This window comes from Salvelinus fontinalis, chromosome 24 (genome assembly GCF_029448725.1).
Source record: "Salvelinus fontinalis isolate EN_2023a chromosome 24, ASM2944872v1, whole genome shotgun sequence".
Classification (NCBI taxonomy): domain Eukaryota; kingdom Metazoa; phylum Chordata; class Actinopteri; order Salmoniformes; family Salmonidae; genus Salvelinus; species Salvelinus fontinalis.
The window spans coordinates 24,031,131-24,052,001 of record NC_074688.1 but is presented as its reverse complement, the minus strand read 5'-3'; the positions used below and the strand labels follow the sequence as shown (position 1 = coordinate 24,052,001).

At 45.7% G+C, this 20,871-nt stretch overlaps 1 protein-coding gene across 1 annotated transcript in view; it reads right to left on the bottom strand.

Moving 5' to 3' along the window:
• Positions 1-999: 999 nt before the first annotated feature.
• The window catches only part of LOC129822189 (reticulon-4 receptor-like 1), a 265,627-nt gene continuing 245,755 nt past the window's right edge, over positions 1,000-20,871 (bottom strand). The window contains exons 2-3 of the mRNA XM_055880256.1: positions 7,399-7,850; positions 1,000-5,629 (exon numbers count right to left, since the gene is read on the bottom strand). Of these exons, the coding sequence (XP_055736231.1) occupies positions 4,640-5,629; positions 7,399-7,850 (1,442 nt within the window). The 3' untranslated portion in view covers positions 1,000-4,639. The remainder of the gene's footprint in view (positions 5,630-7,398; positions 7,851-20,871) is intronic.

Sequence of the window (20,871 nt, the reverse complement as noted above, 5' to 3'; positions counted from 1 at the left end):
TGCAGAACTACAGCCTGCGTGGTTGGAGAGCTCAATGACTGTCCATCTTATGCACTTATAGTATTGAGGTCTAGGGAAGGGTTTTTAGGGTGTTATGTTAGTAGATAGTGATATGTGTGTGAGGGAGAGAGAGAGAACAGGAGAGACAGAGCGAGAGAGGAAGGGTGAGAGAGAGATAGGACAGGAGAGAGGGGCTTGATGGCGCTAGAGCCCAATGCTAATAGATTGCCAGAGCTACTCATTAATTTTAATGTAATTCCGCAGCCATCCTCAACGATGCATAAAACTATGTTCCCCCCCCCCCATTTTCGTTTAACAGAATATAAAAAATAAAAAATATACGAAATTGCACTCTTACTTGTGGATCAATTTCCATCATGGTGAGAGGGGTCGAGAAGAGGAAATAGAATTTATGTTCTAACGTTCCATGAATAATAATAATAACCCTGAATATCTACAGATTCACGGTGACACTCATAAATACCCTTAATGCCTTTTAAATGATTTATTGAACTGCAGTGTATCATACCGAGCTATGCGTTTCACTGACTCTGTACAAAACTCTGTCTGCATGTAGACCAGTAGTCTGTGTGTTTCTTTTTGTGTTTTTGGTCAATAGATGACACTTACTGTAATAGTTTGGGCCTGCTTTCTTTGGTCAATTTCTCTCAAATAAAATCTAGTTCTTATTGATGTGTGTGTTGCATATGTATTCAAGCCAAGCGTTGAGCCACGGAGATGTTTCTATTTGTAGAAAGCAGCCAGTTTAGCCAGCAGTGTCTGATGAGGGGAGACAGATTGCAAAGTAGTGCACATACTGAGGGGAAAACAGGGAGGAAAAAGACAAACTTGCTGACAGAGCCAATTTCAGCTTGAAATTCCTAATAAAGAGAAAGACAAGGGAGGATCCAGCCTGACTCCCAGCTTCTCCAGGGCTTACTGCACAGCCTTGTGGAAGCCAGTGTCTGAATACTAAATAAACACAGTCAAACAGTCATCTTTAACATAAGAAGATATAGATTTTAATATCTTTATAAACATTTTGTACTGTTGTTCTTTGATAACGACTTATTGAACCCTTCAATCATGGCAAAGACAGGAGATAGATGGGGAACAGTGGGAGACAGGAGATAGATGGGGAACAGTAGGAGACAGGAGATAGACGGGGAACAGTAGGAGACAGGAGATAGACGGGGAACAGTAGGAGACAGGAGATAGACGGGGAACAGTAGGAGACAGGAGATAGACGGGGAACAGTAGGAGACAGGAGATAGACGGGGAACAGTAGGAGACAGGAGATAGACGGGGAACAGTAGGAGACAGGAGATAGACGGGGAACAGTAGGAGACAGGAGATAGACGGGGAACAGTAGGAGACAGGAGATAGACGGGGAACAGTAGGAGACAGGAGATAGACGGGGAACAGTAGGAGACAGGAGATAGACGGGGAACAGTAGGAGACAGGAGATAGACGGGGAACAGTAGGAGACAGGAGATAGACGGGGAACAGTAGGAGACAGGAGATAGACGGGGAACAGTAGGAGACAGGAGATAGACGGGGAACAGTAGGAGACAGGAGATAGACGGGGAACAGTAGGAGACAGGAGATAGACGGGGAACAGTAGGAGACAGGAGATAGACGGGGAACAGTAGGAGACAGGAGATAGACGGGGAACAGTAGGAGACAGGAGATAGACGGGGAACAGTAGGAGACAGGAGATAGACGGGGAACAGTAGGAGACAGGAGATAGACGGGGAACAGTAGGAGACAGGAGATAGACGGGGAACAGTAGGAGACAGGAGATAGACGGGGAACAGTAGGAGACAGGAGATAGACGGGGAACAGTAGGAGACAGGAGATAGACGGGGAACAGTAGGAGACAGGAGATAGACGGGGAACAGTAGGAGACAGGAGATAGACGGGGAACAGTAGGAGACAGGAGATAGACGGGGAACAGTAGGAGACAGGAGATAGACGGGGAACAGTAGGAGACAGGAGATAGACGGGGAACAGTAGGAGACAGGAGATAGACGGGGAACAGTAGGAGACAGGAGATAGACGGGGAACAGTAGGAGACAGGAGATAGACGGGGAACAGTAGGAGACAGGAGATAGACGGGGAACAGTAGGAGACAGGAGATAGACGGGGAACAGTAGGAGCCAGGAGATAGACGGGGAACAGTAGGAGCCAGGAGATAGACGGGGAACAGTAGGAGCCAGGAGATAGACGGGGAACAGTAGGAGACAGGAGATAGACGGGGAACAGTAGGAGACAGGAGATAGACGGGGAACAGTAGGAGACAAGAGATAGACGGGGAACAGTAGGAGACAGGAGATAGACGGGGAACAGTAGGAGACAGGAGATAGACGGGGAACAGTAGGAGACAGGAGATAGACGGGGAACAGTAGGAGACAGGAGATAGACGGGGAACAGTAGGAGACAGGAGATAGACGGGGAACAGTAGGAGACAGGAGATAGACGGGGAACAGTAGGAGACAGGAGATAGACGGGGGAACAGTAGGAGACAGGAGATAGACGGGGAACAGTAGGAGACAGGAGATAGACAGGGAACAGTAGGAGACAGGAGATAGACGGGGAACAGTAGGAGACAGGAGATAGACGGGGAACAGTAGGAGACAGGAGATAGACAGGGAACAGTAGGAGGGGGAACTGAATTGTGCATTTTTATCCGATAAAGGGGTTGACAGGATGTAACAAAAAAAAGGTTATATAAAATGTTCCTTTTAGCAAACAAAAAAAAATGAAACGGTTAATGAATTTAAAGAAAGATTGTCCCTTCATCAGGGGAGCAGAAACCCTGTTTTCATTGTTGATGATGTCATTAATATTGTTATTCTCATAATAAATGATTAATATTAGAACTACAGTTAGTTAGTCCTCTCGTTGTCATTGTTAATGGTACAGTCAACATCATTATTATTACAAACATCGTCAACTTATTGTTGTATTTTGCGGAGGCACAAAAGCTCCTGTAGTCCAGGGGGATAGTAGTTCAGCAGTAGTCTGTCTGTCTGCCCATGGTCCTGTTAAACCCCCTGCTACTTTAGAAGTGATTGTCTTTCTCTTGGTTCCCCACATCCATTGACAAGAACAGCAGTCAATGGAGAGAGGTATTTTAGCAGTTCTATTATTTCCAAGAGAGGTCCACGTTTTGCCATGCTTGATTGAATCATTTTTTCCCCCTCTTATAATCTTTTATTCATTACAGAAGTCATTTAAGGTACACATATTGTTTTTGTTTCTTCTATAGTCTTGTTGGGCAGTTGTTTTCCTTTGATGTCCATTGATTAGCACAATATAAATGTTCCTCACGTTCTCAATGAGGAGGGGATGCCCACACTGAAGAGTGTTCTGTTCAGCGAAGCCCAAAGCCTCACTGGGAAACTGAGAATACCCAATCTGACCCTTAACCCCTAAGGCTGTGTACCCTGTATAGGGCTCCATCGCTAGGTCCTCTTTACGTCTTGGCAAAATCAAACAAACAACATTTGAGACAAGAAATACACAGATCCATCAATATTCACAGCTTTCTTCTCCTGGGGGGGGGGACACTGGTTTTTGAAGGAAGTGGGAGTCAACCACAGTCCCACTCACCTCCATAAAGATAATTAGCAGCTTGGGTATATTAGCTTAATATGTAGTAGCACATGTAGAAAATGAAATGGAGCAGGTAGAAAGAAAGGACATTTAGAAGCAGGAATTAATAAAGCAGAATGTAAATATTGTAGAAATACTGTAAAGTAGGCAGAAGATGTATACCTAGATATGTAGCTCGGGGGTCAATGTTACCAGGGCATGGAGCAGAAGTGACCTAGTTATCATACTGTAGCTGGAGCTGACTGGTCTGTGTGTGTGCTGCTCTTTGCAGTGCTGTTTCTGTAGTTTTCCATGACTTCTGCTAAGAAGTGAGCGTTGCACATTCCTGTTCTGAGATGGAATTATGATTTATGACCGGGCAGCTTCCTGCTTATCTCCCTGTTGATGAGCAATACCCTCGATTTCCTCTGTGGCCCAATTCTATGCAGCAGCTATTGGCAATGAATGTAATAAATAACATTTGGCAAATAATATGAAACACAAGATTGGGCTAGACTTCTCTGTGATGGTTTCTTTCACCACGTCATCTGTTTTCTGTTTCACAATAAGGATTTACAAACTGTGAACTGATAATTAAAGCTGGCTTCAACACTTTTTCCTTAGAGCTTATCTGTCTCATAGCTAAATTGCTGCATTTCACCATCTCTTTTTCCCCCCCAAAAGTTTCGTTATCTGTGCTTCAGCAGAGTCGAAGACAGAACTCAGACAGAAAGAGACCAAGACAACAGGAAATGAGAATATAATGGCAACAGTGGCAGTGCAAGCGTGTTCTATGTTTTCCTTTCGTCTTTCCTCACTCCCCAACCCTCACACATCCCCATCCCTCACACATCCCCGTCCCACATTTGATGTTGATGTTTGAAAGTCTATTTCAGAGTCTAAACAGCTCCCTACACAATGTTTTACACACACAACCACACACACAAAGTACACACACACACAGACCTTGTTGTGCAGGAGCTAGAGCAGGTCTAAGGACTGCACTGTTGTCGTTTAGCCAGTACCTATCCCTCCCTCTAGGTCAGCGGAGAATATGGGCAATGGTCATGGGCAACAAAGCTCCCATTATGGCATTGAGATGAATTAAGGGCTGGGAGAACGTGGCCCTATTGGTGGCTTGTTGCACCCCACTAGGGGGGCGAACAGTGGTCCGGGGAGGGCACTTATGCTTCCTTCGCGTGACCGTGCCATCCGGGGACGTGTGGTCATATTTGCCCCCTTCAAAATCGGGCGAGGAATACTCCTTATCGGTCATCTCCTTTAAGGTATGCACCTCATTCTGCCCCTTCCCCTTGCCTCCCCTGACGCGCTGGCGGGTGCAGTTCCGAGCGCGGCCTGGCCTCTGAGGGGGCGCCACCCCAGGTTGTCCCTCTGATCCCGTGCTCTCCCCGCTTACAGACGGGGGTGGATGGGGCAGAGGCGAGGGTGGCGAGGGATAGTGTGGTGACTCGTTGTGGTGAGGACGGTGGGGGTGGGAGTGAGGCGGTGGCACTGGATGTGGCTCCTTCTTCAGTGATACCTTATCAGTCCCGGCCCAGGTCTTGCTCTGGTGCAGGGACTCAGAGCCAGAGCAGTTGGGGAAGTCCTCCTTGCGGAGCTGCTTGAGGTCCCTCCCAGCCAGCTCGGCCGGGGCCTGACAGCCTACGGACGAAGTAGAACCTCTGAAGCGTTTGAGCCAGTCCCACAGCGACAGGGCCTTGCAGTCACACTCCCAGGGGTTGTCGTTGAGGCGCAGGTACTCCAGGGCAGGCAGCAGTGCCAGGCAGTCTCCAGACAGCTCGGTCAGTGAGTTGTTAAACAGGTAGAGGGTGGTGAGGCGACGCAGGTCGTGGAAGGCCAGGCGGTCCACCCACTGCAGCTGGTTGTGGTGCAGCAGCAGGCGGTCCAGGGCCCCCAGCCCCCGGAAGGTGTTCTGGTGCAGTGACCACAGACGGTTCCCATGCAGGAACAGGTGGCTCAGGTTGTGGAGGTCCACAAAGATGTCATCCTGCAGGAACTCCAGGTGATTATCCTGAGAACAGCCAAACACAGCAAAATGGAGAGGTTATACACCTACGGTACTCTGTAACACTGTAGTTCCCAACATGTTGTTTGGTTATAAGGTATGTGGCTACTATAAAGTAGGACAGAGAAAATAAAGCTTAACAGCCCTGGGTATATACAGTACCAGTCAAAAGTTTGGACTCACCTACTCATTCAAGGGTTTTTCTTTATTTGGACTTTTTTCTACATTGTAGAACAATAGTGAAGACATCAAAACTATGAAATAACACAAGTGGAATCATGTAGTAACCAAAAAACTGTTAAACAAATCAAAATATACCCCTTTTGCGTTGATGACAGCTTTACACACTCTTGGCATTCTCTCAAACAGCTTAATCCGGAATCCTTTCCAACAGTCTTGAAGGAGTTCCCACCTATGCTGAGCACTTGTTTGACTGCTTTTCCTTCACTCTGCAGTCCAACTCATCCCAAACCATCTCAATTGGGTTGAGGTCGGGTGATTGTGGACGCCAGGTCATCTGATGCAGCACTCAATCATGCTCTTTGGTCAAATAGCCCTTACACAGCCTGGAGGTGTATTTTGGGTCATTGTTCTGTTGGAAAACAAATGATAGTCCCACTAAGCACAAACCAGATGGGATGGCGTATCGCTGCAGAAAGCTGTGGTAGCCATGCTGGTTAAGTGTGCCTTGAATTCTAAATAAATCACAGACAGTGTCACTAGCACCATCACACCTCCTCCTCTATGCATCATGGTGGGAACCACACATGCAGAGATCATCCGTTCACCTACTCTGCGTCTCACAACGGCACGGCGGTTGGAACCAAAAATCTCAAATTTGGACTAATCAGACCAAATTACAGATTTCCACCAGTCTAATGTCCGTTACTCGTGTTTCTTGGCCCAAGCAAGTCTCTTCTTATTATTGGTGTCCTTTAGTAGTGGTTTCTTTGCAGAAATCCGACCATGAAGGCCTGATTCACGCAGTCTCCTCTAAACAGTTGATGTTGAGATGTGTCTGTTACTTGAATTTATTTGGGCTGCAACTTCTGAGGCAGTTAACTCTAATGAACTTATCCTCTGCAGCAGAGGTAACTCTGGGTCTTCCTTTCATGAGGGGGTCCTCATGAGAGCTAGTTTCATGATATTGCTGTTTTTTGAGCACTTGTTCTTGAATTTTTTTGCTCACAAAGTTCTGGAAATTTTCAGGATTGACTGACCTTCATATCTTAAAGTAATTATGGACTGTTGTTTCTCTTTGCTTATTTAAGCTGTTCTTGCCATAATATGGACTTGGTCTGTTACCAAATAGGGCTATCTTCTGTATACCACTCCTACCTTGTCACAAAACAACTGATTGGCACAAATTCATTAAGAAGGAAAGAAATTGCACAAATTAACTTTTAACAATGCACACCTGTTAATTGAAATGCATTCCAGGTGACTACTTCATGAAGCTGGTTGAGAGAATGCCAAGAGTGTGCAAAGCTATCATCAAGGCAAAGGGTGGCTACTTTGAAGAATCTCCAATATAAAATATTTGTATTTATTTAACACTTTTTTGGTTACAACATGATTCCATATGTGTTATTTCATAGTTGTGATATCTTCACTATTATTCTACAATGTAGAAAATATAAAAAATAACGAAAAACCCTGGAATGAGTAGGTGTGTCCAAACTTTTGACTGGTACTCTATATTGTATTTTCAAATGTAAAATGCAGCATTGTTTTGTTTGACTAAAAGTGTCATAGAGCCCCAGTGGCCAACGTACCTGTAGGTAGAGATACTGCAGATTGCGTAGCCCCTGGAAGATGTTACTGGGCAGCGCACTGAGCCCACAGCGGTACAGGTGCAGAGCATGGAGCCGGCCCAGTCCATGGAATGTGTCTGCAGCCAGGGAACGCAGGTGACGGTTGTCCCCCAGGTCCAGCTCCTCCAGCTGGGCGAAGCCGTGGAAGGTGGAGGGCTCGATGTAGGTGATGTTGTTGGAGTAGATCCACAGTGTGACCGTGGTGGGGCTGAAGTGGCCCTGCAGCAGCCGGTGGATCTTGTTGTTCTGCAGGAAGATACGCTCGCTGTGTGGGGGAATGCCTTCGGGGACGGACAGGAAGTTGTGTGCCTGGCAGCTGACGGTACTGGGCGCGGTGTAGCAGATACAGTGGTGTGGGCAGGACCAGGAAAGCTCCAGACCACAGAGAACCAGCAGGAACTCTAGCCCACAGCCTGGAGAGAGGACAGAGAGAGCGAAATGAATTAGAGGAGGTAGCTACATTTAGACTGGGGATTTGATTCTGAATTGAAATTCTGCCGTCTGACTTTGATGTCTATTTCGGGACTTGAAAGGAAAGAAGAATGATTTTTGGAATATTATTTTCGAGGAAGTCGAGAAAGATGAGTTGGGGGGAGAGGAGAAATACTGTAAGTGGAATCAAAGTGATAAAAGAGTGAGATATTGACTAGGAAGAAGGGACGGGCAAGGGGGTAGGATGATAAAGGAGATGGGAGATATGGAGAAAGCCATGTCAGGAGTAAACAGAGGGGGATGAGGGATGATGTAGGGAGGCCAGACCAGAGAGAGACTGTCAGATATATCCATATAAGAGAGAAAAATGTGTTCTGGCCTGATAGATGACTCATGTGACCTGTTGCTATCATAGATTTTCTGGCTTCATGGAGTGGCATTGGGCCTTTGAGGAGTTCTGCTTCTATTGAGCCACTCAATACAAGTGTGGACATTACGCTCTTGGCTCGGTATCCACAACTCCAGATCATCTGGTGTCTAAGTCGGTAACAGACTGAGGCTTGTCTTGCTCTTAGAGTCTGTTCAAGATCAGCCCAAACAATAATATGAGTTTCAGTCGGTCGCTGAATCTAGTATCTCAGGAAGTCTGATTGGACCTATATTACAGTATGGGTCCTTTTTGTTCATGTACCGCCTCCTGCACACACATTTCAGTTTTCTCAGTCTTCCAATATTTCCTCACCTCTATGACATAGTATTATTATGAAGCAGTTCATCTCTGTTCTCCAGCTTAGTACAACTCTACTCAGAGAGAGAGAGAGAGAGAGAGAGAGAGAGAGAGAGAGAGAGAGAGAGAGAGAGAGAGAGAGAGAGAGAGAGAGAGAGAGAGAGAGAGAGAGAGAGAGAGAGGAGAGAGAGAGAGAGGAGAGAGAGAGAGAGAGAGAGAGAGAGAGAGAGAGAGAGAGAGAGGAGAGGAGAGAGAGAGAGAGAGAGAAGAGAGAAGAGAGAGAGGAGAGAGAGAGAGAGAGAGAGAGAGAGAGAGAGAGAGAGAGAGAGAGAGAGAGAGAGAGAGAGTGTGTGTTGGTGCTATAAATACCCTCTCATTAACCAGTCCTTTACTGCAAGGATTAGAAAATACCTGTCAAATGGTGGGGTGGGGGATAAATGGGCTGCGGAATGCTCACTTAAACTTATGTTAAGTTTCTCAGAGACAGTCAGACTTCCTGATGTTTGGTGACACGCTTCCATGGCCCCATGGTGTGACTTATCCATCAGCTTATCTACAGGGGGAATCAACCAACGGGATAAAAGCAGGAGTCTATCCCCTCGTAATGAGAATCCCCATTTGACAAGCGGTGGCTGTGTCCCCTTCAATTTATTATTCAAGGTACCATGGCACTCTGATTCACTCCCTCTAATCGATACGTTTCTGTTGCCTTTTAACTCGCTGCTACCTAATCCCAGGGCTGCTACACTGGAATTCAGGAGCAGGGAATTACTATTTTTCAGGACAGGAGACAGCATAGACAAGCATATTTATTTGAATATTCCTCCTCCTCCCAAAACTGTGTCTAAACTGTGACATTCAGCTTCTGACTTCACTGACCTTCAGCGGTAATTGTCAGTGTGTCTGGAGTAGAAGAGAGGAGCGGTGTGCCGTGCATCATGCTACTTGAACAGGGGCAGAAGCCTCTCCGCTCCCCAGAGCAGGCCCTGTAATCCTGTTTGTCAACTGTGCATCTTCTCAATCCACCATGCAAACATGCTCCCGAATACAGGTCCTCTGAAGGTTGAACATTGGGGAACAATAAATAGGAAAAGAACTGTGTGTAAAACTGTTTAACAGTATCAGAGTACACTGCACTTCACTGTCATCCTTTGTGGAACACACACATAGTCCTTTCCCCTCTGTCACAGATTTGGAAGAGTCCTTGATAGTCATGTGTTGTGTACAGGTGCATATGGCGTCATAGTGCCGGAGGGGAAAGGACTATGCATTTTGGTCAGAGGACACGGCATAGCCACTGCCCTCTCTGCCCTTGCAGCAGAGTGGCATCAGTGTCAGGACACATTGGATGGTTCACCACATTGGGGCACGCATCCCCCACTCATACTGTAGGCCTACCAGTAAAGCACTATACTCGTACCTTTCACAAAGCCAAGAGAAATGTCTAGGAGGAAAACAAGATGATTACAAAACGGAACTTGATATTTCAGTCACAAGTACAGAAAAAACAACTTACATTGTTGTGAGAGGAAACTTCCCGATCAAATAGTGGTCTTTTACTTCCACTTTACATGCCACTCTTTTTCTGTTTGTCTATTTCTCTCTCTCCCTCTCTCACTCCCCAATTTCCTTTTTCGCTATAATATTTACATGGAGATGTATTAAGCATGGCACTTGCTCTTTGACTGAATGAGAGGAGACATGCTGCATTGCTCCTGGGAAATAAATAAGGATATATCAAACAAATACACAGACTCAGAGAGAGTAAACGCATCACCCTGTTTGAGGAATATTTCAATGTATCACAATGCAGCCTATTTAAAAACAGCTTTACATTCATCATTTTGAGATATTTTCTATTTACCAATGTATACTATACTTTGGCTTGCCTTTTTCCATTATAATGTATACTGATGCGTTTTCATGTACATTATTGACATTTATCTCCTAACGCAAACAGCACTGTTTATGTCATACTACAGTTTCACCCTACTCCACTTTGTGTGGACTACATTGCTTTTTGGATGCTTTTTATTTAAGAAAAACTATGTTCAAGCTATGAATCATTGAATGGCTCAGGTAGAATGGTTTCCTTATCTATTCCATTATCCATCCAATGCCTCTTCCTTTCACCTCTCAGAGCTGCCGTCGCAATAAGGCCTGTCATTATATTATACTTTCCCGGCCCTTGTGCTATCTTTATTTCCATTTTGCTTCACGCATGTCATAGAACTAGGTATCAGCATCAGCCATGACACTGGAAAATGATGAGAGCGAGAGAAAGCAAGAGAGGCGGAGGGGAGAGAGAGAGAGGCGTAGATCCTACTTAGATAGGGAAACAATCTGAATCAGTGGCCCAGATGCTAATCAAGTTTCCTACATAAAGATTCCCCCCTCCCGTATCTCCTCTGTCTTCCCCATCTCCGCCACTCCCTCGTCTCCCCCTTCCCCAGCATGTCAGAACCCAGTAATTGATTCTTTACTCAGATGAATATGTTCCCCTAAATGACTGCTTCTGCCATTTTATCAATTCCTTATCAACGCCTCAGATAGAGAGAAAGGAACAGTGCAGTAGAGTGGCTTAACATTATATCTCCTGTCCTCTCCTTTCACAACCTCCCCTTGGACCAGGATCTGTTCTTGTTTAGCATCCCTCCTCTCCTGTAGCAGAGAGACACGGGAGCTGTTGATGTAGATGCCATGGAGCTGCTTAAAATAACCACTGAGCTTGTCTGTGTCTCTTTGTCTCTGGTGTGAGAGAAGGGAGGGAATGTGTGAGCTCCACCCTCAATCTACTTTCAGCTCCACTCAGGGAATGGCGGCATGCTGTGGCACAGTGGCATGGCGCGACGGCTGTCTCCTCCGCAGCTGGCATCAGCTAGACTATTGCCACTAGAGACCTGGCGCTTCGCACCTGCCACTTAACCAATCTTATCACCCCCTGAGCCATTGTGGATACACAAAATGCAGACACACGTATACACACGCACATGCATGCAGTAACACACAACAGGCAGACAGAAAAGGTTTTCTAGGAATGGCTTAGACATCATGTGGATATAGTCAGAGTTGACAGATGTTTGTTAGGAGAGCTATTGACAGACAGATTGATTTAAACAGAGAGGAGCTAAATAAGACGGTGCAGTACAGCCGTCATCAAATAAAAATGCAGGAAATGAATGTGTGTCATTATGATAACGGCATTGTTTGCTCACACAATGAGTCATTCAGCCTAAGTTGTATTATAGAAATAACTTTGGACACACAAGTGTAGATATGCCAATAATGCCTATTGGAACGCAGCGGAATAAAAGAGGTTCTGAAAGAGAGATAATGTGTTTCTGGAAATGTAGCACCACAGCTATTTCTGGTGACGACTCTCGTCACTCCCTCCCTCTACCCCCCACCCACCCACCCCTATCCTCCCCACCCTCCCAGGGCCCGTCTCTGCACACCCTCCCGGGGCCCGTCTCTCTCCCCACCCTCCCAGGGGCCGTCTCTCTCCCCACCCTCCCAGGGCCCGTCTCTCTTACCACCTTCCCAGGGCCCATCTCTCTTCACACCCTTCCAGGGCCTGTCTCTCTCCCCACCCTCCCAGGGCCTGTCTCTCTCTCTCTCTCTCCCCACCCTCCTAGAGCCTGTCTCTCTCTCTCTCCACACCCTCCCAGGACCAGTGTGTCTCTCCCTACCATCTAAAGCTTGTCTCTCTCTCTCCACACCCTCCTAGAGCCTGTCTCTCTCTCTCTCCCCACCCTCCCAGGACCAGTGTGTCTCTCCCTACCATCCTAAAGCTTGTCTCTCTCTCTCCACACCCTCCTAGAGCCTGTCTCTCTCTCTCTCCCCACCCTCCCAGGACCAGTGTGTCTCTCCCTACCATCCTAAAGCTTGTCTCTCTCTCTCCACACCCTCCCAGGGCCTGTCTCTCTCCCCACCCTCCTAGAGCTTGTCTCTCTCTCTCCCCACCCTCCCAGGACCGGTGTCTCTCCCTACCCTACCCTCCCTACCAACCCACCCAGGCCCGTCTCTCTCCCTGGTTGCTGATGACAGATGCTGTTAATAGCTCGTTACGGGGGAGAATGATTTAACAGCCCGCTATTGGTCCTGACGGTTGACCCTGTGACCCAGCGGTAACCCAGTCCCTTTATTCATAGCCGTCAATGAAGGGGAAATAGATAAATAAATGAAGAAAATAAAATGGTTCTGGTCCCTAGACAGTGAGAAGTGACTATGTAGAATATCAATGAAACATAGTTCACACTAAATCTGCCCTCATGAATAACACATCTCTGCTAATAGGAAGGGATTGGTCTGCCTGTCTCTCTACCCACCATTACACAGGACAAACTCAATTTCCTGTTTCTCTCCAAGGATCCTTGATAAGCGCCCCCTTCTATTGCCTGACCATAAATAACGCCTTAGCCTGATTTCCTCCCTAAAGGTGTTTACAGTCATGGTCATAGATACACAGCGTGTTGGACCACTAATAATGGCAAAGCAATAAACTAAGCTATTGATTGAACAGGCTCATTCTTAGCTGTGGAGCGTTAGCTGAAACACATGGAGGGAAAGAAAAGCTCTGTATATAATTAGCACCCTGTAGAGCTCCGTGATATTCTGGTTTGATAAGACATTGTGTAGGTGAATGTTTTTGTCTTCGTGGTCGTTTAAATAATTGCTGTTATTTTCACCCAGCATCTTAAGCTTAAGGAGAGATAAATGTAACACTTGGAAGTCAGCCCATTCACGATGTGAAAATGATAGGACTAGAAAGTGGATAAGAGGGAATGGGAGGCTGGGGACCAATGCCAGAGAATTGACATTCACTGAAGATAACCTCTTAGTGTCCTCCCTCTCTCATGTTTTAAGGATCAGATTGGGAGTGCAAGCTAAAGGAACTTATTGATTTGCATGGTATGATGTCGTCCACTGTGTGGGCCATGATCAGTGCTCTCATCACATGCAAGCACACTGGTGTCAATTAGGTCCCAGTGATCAGAACGCACAGGATCCCATAAGGATGCCCAGAGGTTCACAATTACTGTCCACCCTGGCTGGCGCTACTACAGAGAACTGTCCTCGCTCCCACTCATCTCTCCTTTCGTCATGCACCTATGGAGGGAGAGCCACAGTACTATCATGAATGCATCACAAATGGCACCCTATTCCTTATGTAGTGCATCCATAGGGCTCTACTCATAAGTAGTCCGCTATGTAGTGAAAAGGGTTACATTTGGGATGTTCCCCATGGCATTGAGGAGAGGAGACGTTTTGGAGGTCCAACCCGGAGGACAGACAGGCCGGAGGACAGACAGCCCGGAGGACAGACAGGCCCGAGGACAGACAGGCCGGAGGACAGACAGGCACACTGCTCTCTGCCAAGAACCGTCAGCGCTACATGGATGAGCATAAATGGTTCATTATTGATGTTTGTGTCTTTATATGACAACTGTTTGATACTGGAGCACATTGGTGAAACTATGAGGCTGCCTTGCCAATAAAATTTCCGTTTAGAGTCCCTATCTGGAGCAAGGAGCATCAGAGAGGAATCAACAGAACAAGAGAAAGGGAACGGGAGATGGAGAGAGTGAGATGGAGGCAGGGAGGGAAGGATGATAGAGGGATGTATTGTAGACAGCCACACAGGTAGACAGCTACGACAGAGACAGGTCTGCTTAGCTGAACTGGAGGTACCGGCGACTGGCCTGATGAAGATCACAATGAGAGCTCTGCGTCTCGATGCACAAACAAATAGAGAGAGAGAGAAAACATGAGGGAGCGAAAGAGAGAGAGAGAGAAGGGAGGGATGACGACAAAATTGACGGCTGCATTTTTCAAGTTGAGGAAGCAGAGGCTCTAAAAACATAAACAAGCCAGGCGCCATATGGAGCATGTAGGGAATGAAGGGGAGGATTTGTGTGAGACGGTGTAGACGAATAAAGCAAAGGCCGTTAGTTATTAAGACGGAATTTAAAGGTGCAGTGAGGCAGAAACAGAGGCGAGCAGGCTGAGCCAACCACAGCTGTTCATACCTGCAATTTAATTACCACAAGAATGGATGTCTTGTAGATGCTAATTCTATTTTCATATTATATTCACATTGCAATCACAGCCCCATTGTCCGAGGTATAGGTTTTAGCTCCACACCTAGCTTCACACTGCCTACTGGGTAATGTAGTGTGTGAGAGGGCAGTTGCAACACTCAACTTGCCCAATGCTCTAAGGATGAAGCAAGGCTATCAGCTACCAACTACATTCATTTATCATGACAGTATGAAGCTAAATGATTCAAACGCATTGTGTTCCCTGTGGCGCTACCGCACTGCAACCGGCCAATCTAAACTAATGGCTTGGCCCAACCCATATAAATCATCTACCGTGTAGATATACAGTAGCAGTCAAAAGTTTGACACTATTTTCTACATTGTAGAATAATAGTGAAGACATCAAATCTATGAAATAACACATTTGGAATCATGTAGTAACCAAAAAGGTGTTAAACAAATCTAAATATATCTTATATTTTACATTCTTCAAAGTGTAACGTCTGCTTCCAACTCACACTCTCAAACACATAGATCCCCTGAACACATATTACTCTCCAGATCCCAATCACCTGTTCACACACCTGTATGTCATTATCACACACTATTCAGTTCAGTTCTTTGCAACCCATCATAGTGAGGTATTGTTTGTTTAGTGACACACGTCTTTCAGAGCTCTGTTTTTCCCATGAGTTACTCTTCCTGTGTATGATAGTTTTTGCCTGCTTCACTAACGATGCCTTTTGCCTATTCCCTGCCTGTACTTCAATCTATCGGATTTCCTGTTATCTACCTATTGCCTGATCTCCTGAACTACGTAACTAGCCTTTTCCCTGCCTGTACTGTTGCCCTTTTGGACCCCCTGTGTATGACCTTCTGCCTGCCGCTGGACCCAGCTACCTGCCTCCTCCTGTGGTCCTTTACAATAAACACCTACTGCGCCCTGCGCTTGAAACCAGCTCTCTATCTCCCCTTGTGTTCATTACGCAAAGTAGCCACCCTTGATGGCAGCTTTGCACACTCTTGGCATTCTCTCAACCAGCTTCACGAGGAATGCTTTTCCAACAGTCTTGAAGGAGTTCCCACATATGCTGAGAACTTGTTGGCTGCTTTTCCTTCACTCTCACCCCAAACCATCTCAATTGGGTTGAGATCAGGTGATTGTGGAGGCCAGGTCATCTGATGCAGCACTCAATCACTCTCCTTCTTGGTCAAATAGCCTTTACACAGCCTGGAGGTGTGTTTTGGGTCATTGTCCTGTTGGAAAAACAAATGACAGTCCCATTAAGCTCAAACCAGATGGGATGGCGTATCGCTGCAGAATGCTGTGGTAACCAAGCTGGTTAAGTGTGCCTTGAATTCTAAATAAATCACAGACAGTGTCACCAGCAAAGCACCTCCACACCATCACACCTCCTCCTCCGTGCTTCACGGTGGGAAACACACATGCGGAGATCATCCTTTCACCTACTCCGTGTCTCACAAAGACACGGCGGTTGGAATCAAAAATCTAACATTTTGACTCATCAGACCAAATTACAGATTTCCACCAGTCTAATGTCCGTTACTCGTGTTTCTTGGCCCAAGCAAGTCTCTTCTTATTATTGGTGTCCTTTAGTAGGGGTTTCTTCGCAGCAATTCGACCATGAAGGCCTGATTCACGCAGTCTCCTCTAAACAGTTGATGTTGATATGTGTCTTTTACTTGAACTCTGTGAAGCATTTATTTGGGCTGCAAACTGAGGTGCAGTTAACTCTAATGAATGTATCCTCTGCAGCAGAGGTAACTCTGGGCCTTCCTTTCCAGTGGCGGTCCTCATGAGATCCAGTTTCATCATAGCGCTTGATGGTTTTTGCGACTGCACTTGAAGAAACTTTCAAAGTTCTTGAAATTTTCAGGATTGACTGACCTTCATGTCTTAAAGTAATGATTGACTGTCGTTTCACTTTGCTTATTTGAGCTGTTCTTGCCATAATATGGACTTGGTATTTTACCAAATAGGGCTATCTTCTGTATACCCCCCTACCTTGTCACAACACAACGGATTGGCTCAAACGCATTAAAATGGAAATATATTCCACAAATTAACTTCTAACAAGGCACACCTGTTAATTGAAATGCATTCAAGATGACTACTTCCTGAAGCTGGTTGAGAGAATGCCAAGAATGTGCAAAGCTGTCATCAAGGCAAAGGGGGGCTACTTTGAAGAATCAAAAATATATTTTGATTTGATTAACACTTTTTTGGGGTTACTACATGATTCCATATGTGTTATTTCATTGTTTTTATGTCTTCACTATTATTCTACAATGTAAAAAATGTTCAAAATAAAGAAAAAACATTAGAATGAGCAGGTGTGTCCAAACTTTTGACTGCTACTGTATGTAGTTCATGCATTTCCTGCAAAGTGATACAGGGAATGTGTAATTTAATTCCCATATTGCGTCCTTCCACTAGTGAGCACTGTGAACACTGATAATTGTGTTTCAGTGTTGGGAGTGGGTTGATGGCATAGCAGTAGCTTGGTCTCTGTAGAGAGTCACATGGTTGGGTCTCGTGTGGCTCAGTTGGTAGAGCATTGCATTTGCAACGCCAGGGAGGACCAGTACCAACAAATATGAAAATGTGTAGACCCACTACTGTAAGTTGCTCTGGATAAGAGTGTCTGCTAAATGACTATAACGAATGTAGAATGTAGGGTCTGAGGCGTGATGGGGACAGGGGTTGGCTGACAAATGTTCAAGATTGGAGGTTCCAAGATGTTCTATTCATTCTTTTTCTATGGTGGTGGAACAGGCCAGGGAGACTGTCTCCTGCTGGTGGCTTTTCCATTCCTCTAGTTCCCAAACTCGGTCCTGTGGGGCACATTTTGGCTTTTGCCCTAGCACTACACAGCTGATTCAAATAATCAAAGCTTGATGATGAGTTCATTATTTTAATCAGCTGTGTAGTGCTAGGGAAAAACCAAAACGTGCACCCAGGGTGCCCCAGGACTGAGTTTGGGAAACACTGCTCTAGTCCATTTCATCGCTCCTCATGTCTGCACTGTCATTCAGCCAACCCCTTGAATAACAGCAGCACAGACTGGTTTCAGACCCAGACAAATATGACTACAGGACTCTGCACTTGCACCATCATTATAACTAGGGCTTGGGAGTTTTTTCTGACCATGTGACCTGACCAGGAAATAGACTGGGCCCTGGTTATAATATGTGGAAACAGGGTTGTTGGCCATTCCCCACTGTAGCTTTAAGCTTGTTTCCGGCCCACAGACCATTCATCTTGAATACAAAGCATAATGTGACTGTCTGTGAGCAATTTACTCTATGAATAAACAATGTCTCCACTAACATGAATATGTTACATACCACACACATTAATGCCCAGCCTGGATCCCTGATTGGTTAGTGAGTTGTTACTTGGTTACTGAGGGGTAAAAATAGCAATTTGTGTTAGCGAGTGTTCCGTGAACCATTACCCAACCTTTACACAATCCCTTCCAACCAACCCCCCTACAGGATGGTGTGACTTCTACAGGTTCTACCATCCTCCACCTACACACAACACCTAAATCATATGTTTCCCAGAGTCACATAGAGACTTGGGCCAATGTGGTTTTCTCCTCCATAGCCGTTGCTAAGTGATATTTGACGCTTCCGCGATGTGCTGTTTATTTCTCATCGTTTCTTAACCTATGAAGATGTTCAGTGAAAACAGATATGCAAAATGTTGACACCAAAACACAGTACAGACTTGGATACACATTCTCCCCAATCAAATCAAATCAATTTGTATTGGTGAAATGCACATATTTAGCAGATGTAATTGCAGGTGTAGTGAAATGATTGTGTTCCTAGCTCCAATAGTGCAGTAGTATCTAACAATATGCAACAATACACACAGATGCAAATCAATAAAAACATCTGTTAAATTGTCTGCTGTGTTTTGCTTGTTTACAGCGGGTCATTTCATAGGGAATGGTCGGAGGCGCTCTCGTATCGTTACGTCACCTAAATATTTTGAATAAAGGCGTTAACATGGCAACCGTTGTAAAGCCTGGCCCAACTCTCTCTATGGCTGGCGCTTCCTATTGATTATCCCAATCCCTTGTGTCTGTCACGTTCCTGACCTGTTTTTCCTTTTTCTTGTGTTTATTTAGTTGGTCAGGGCGTGAGTTGGGGTGGGTTGTCGAGGTGTTATTTTCTTGTTGGGTTGTTTGTGTTCGGCCGGGTATGATTCTCAATCAGAGACAGCTGTCAATCGTTGTCCCTGATTGAGAATCATACTTAGGCAGCCTGTGATTCACGTGGTGGTTGTGGGTGGTTGTATCTCGTGTCTGTGTTTGTACCACACGGGACTGTTTGCGGTTTGTCACGTTTGTTGTTTTGGTTATGTATAAGTGTTCGTTCTACGTTAATTAAAGATGACCACTTTCCACTCCGCATATTGGTCTGATCCTTCTCGCCTCTCCTCCTCGTCCGAGGAGGAGGATTACGACGATCGTTACAGTGTCTCTCTAGTCAATTAAATCCAGTCCATCTATTTGTGTTAATTGGAGATGAAAGTCTTTGACTAACACTGGACATCATGGTCTCTCCTCTCTCTGAATGAACGGTCAGTAAAAGCTGTTCAGGTGAATGATTTAGAACTTGATGCGTGCATTTCTCACCACCAATCAGGTCAAGGGACTCAAGCCACACATCCATGAGCTGAATGAGACCATTTTCCAGCTCGCTTCTGTCCTTCCTACCCATGTCATCCCTGCCACACATGATTCCCTTCCCTTAAAGAACCTGGCTGCTTAAATAGCTGCATGCTTACAGCAGCTGCCTTGCATTTAAACCATTTATGCGCCCTACATTTTACAGATCAATTATTCAGTGCAGGTGAGTTTGAGCATGAGCATGTTCTCTGAGCATGAAATGTTTTTAAAGACACACACAATCGTATGCGCACACACACACACGCACACACACACACACACACACACACACACACACACACACACACACACACACACACACACACACACACACACACACACACACACACACACACACACACACACACACACACACACACACACACACACACACACACACACACACACACACACACACACACACACACACTGACTGGGTAGTCAGTGTCTACACAAGCTCTTCCTGGACTACCCCTCTGACTGCCGTTCCTGCCAGTTCAGTTTTTAACACAAATATTTAGTACTTATATTCACTCCAAACCTGTTCTGGGGAGAATTGTCAACATTCAAAATGTTAATTGTGTCTTTCTTTCCCTCTTTCTTTCTCTCATTCATAGAACCCTTCCCTTCCCTTCTCTCCCTCCCTCCCTCCCCTCAGGTGTCACTTCCCCCTCGCTGTTCACTATGTTTTTGTTTTGCAGTTCCGTAACACATGAGGCTTCTCTGGATAAAACACAGTCCCTGCCTAGTGGTGATTAAAGAGGGCCCAGTCTGGCCGTTTGAGATAGTACAGCAGCTTATGGGATTCACTGAGAGAAACACTACATCACTACACTCACATCAAAGTCCTCCCTATCATCAAGCCTTCAAAACGCTTTATCCAATAATGAGTTTCTTATTCTTACTACTTAGAGCAAGACAGTTTTTATCCATAAAGAGGGATCTGAGGATCATGACAAATCACTTGCGGATCTTTTCCTTAGACGTGTTTCTGAACGTTTCATCATTGCACCATTGAGAAGGGCGTCTTTGCTTCAGCTAACTGCCATTTGAAGTTTTCTATTTTGCCTCCCTCCTCTCCCATCGTAAACCTGAGCCCTCTCGAGGTGGTTGGACAGCGAGGAGAACCACTCGGCTCCTCCTCCTCCAGTCCTCCATCTCTACTCCTACCTAGTTGCCTTGTTTAGCATCTCCTCTTAATTTGTGAGTGCACCCAATCCTCTGTCTCCTTATAATGCTTGGGTTAATAACTGACTTGCCTAGTTAAATAAAAGGTTAGGGTTAGGGTTCTCGGTCCAGAAGCTCTGGGGATATGTGGTTATGTTTTCCACAGTGATGGTGAGGGATTGATGTCACTGCTTGTAATGACTTAGTCCCTTGAACTGTCTGACACCAAGGCCTGAGACACCCTGAAAACCCACCCCCAACCATGTACTGATACAGATGAGCCCTCGTTAAAAAAGACCAGGCTAGGCTATTCTGTTCATTAGGCAAGATGATGAAATCAGAATCCCCCATGTCACTTTGCTCG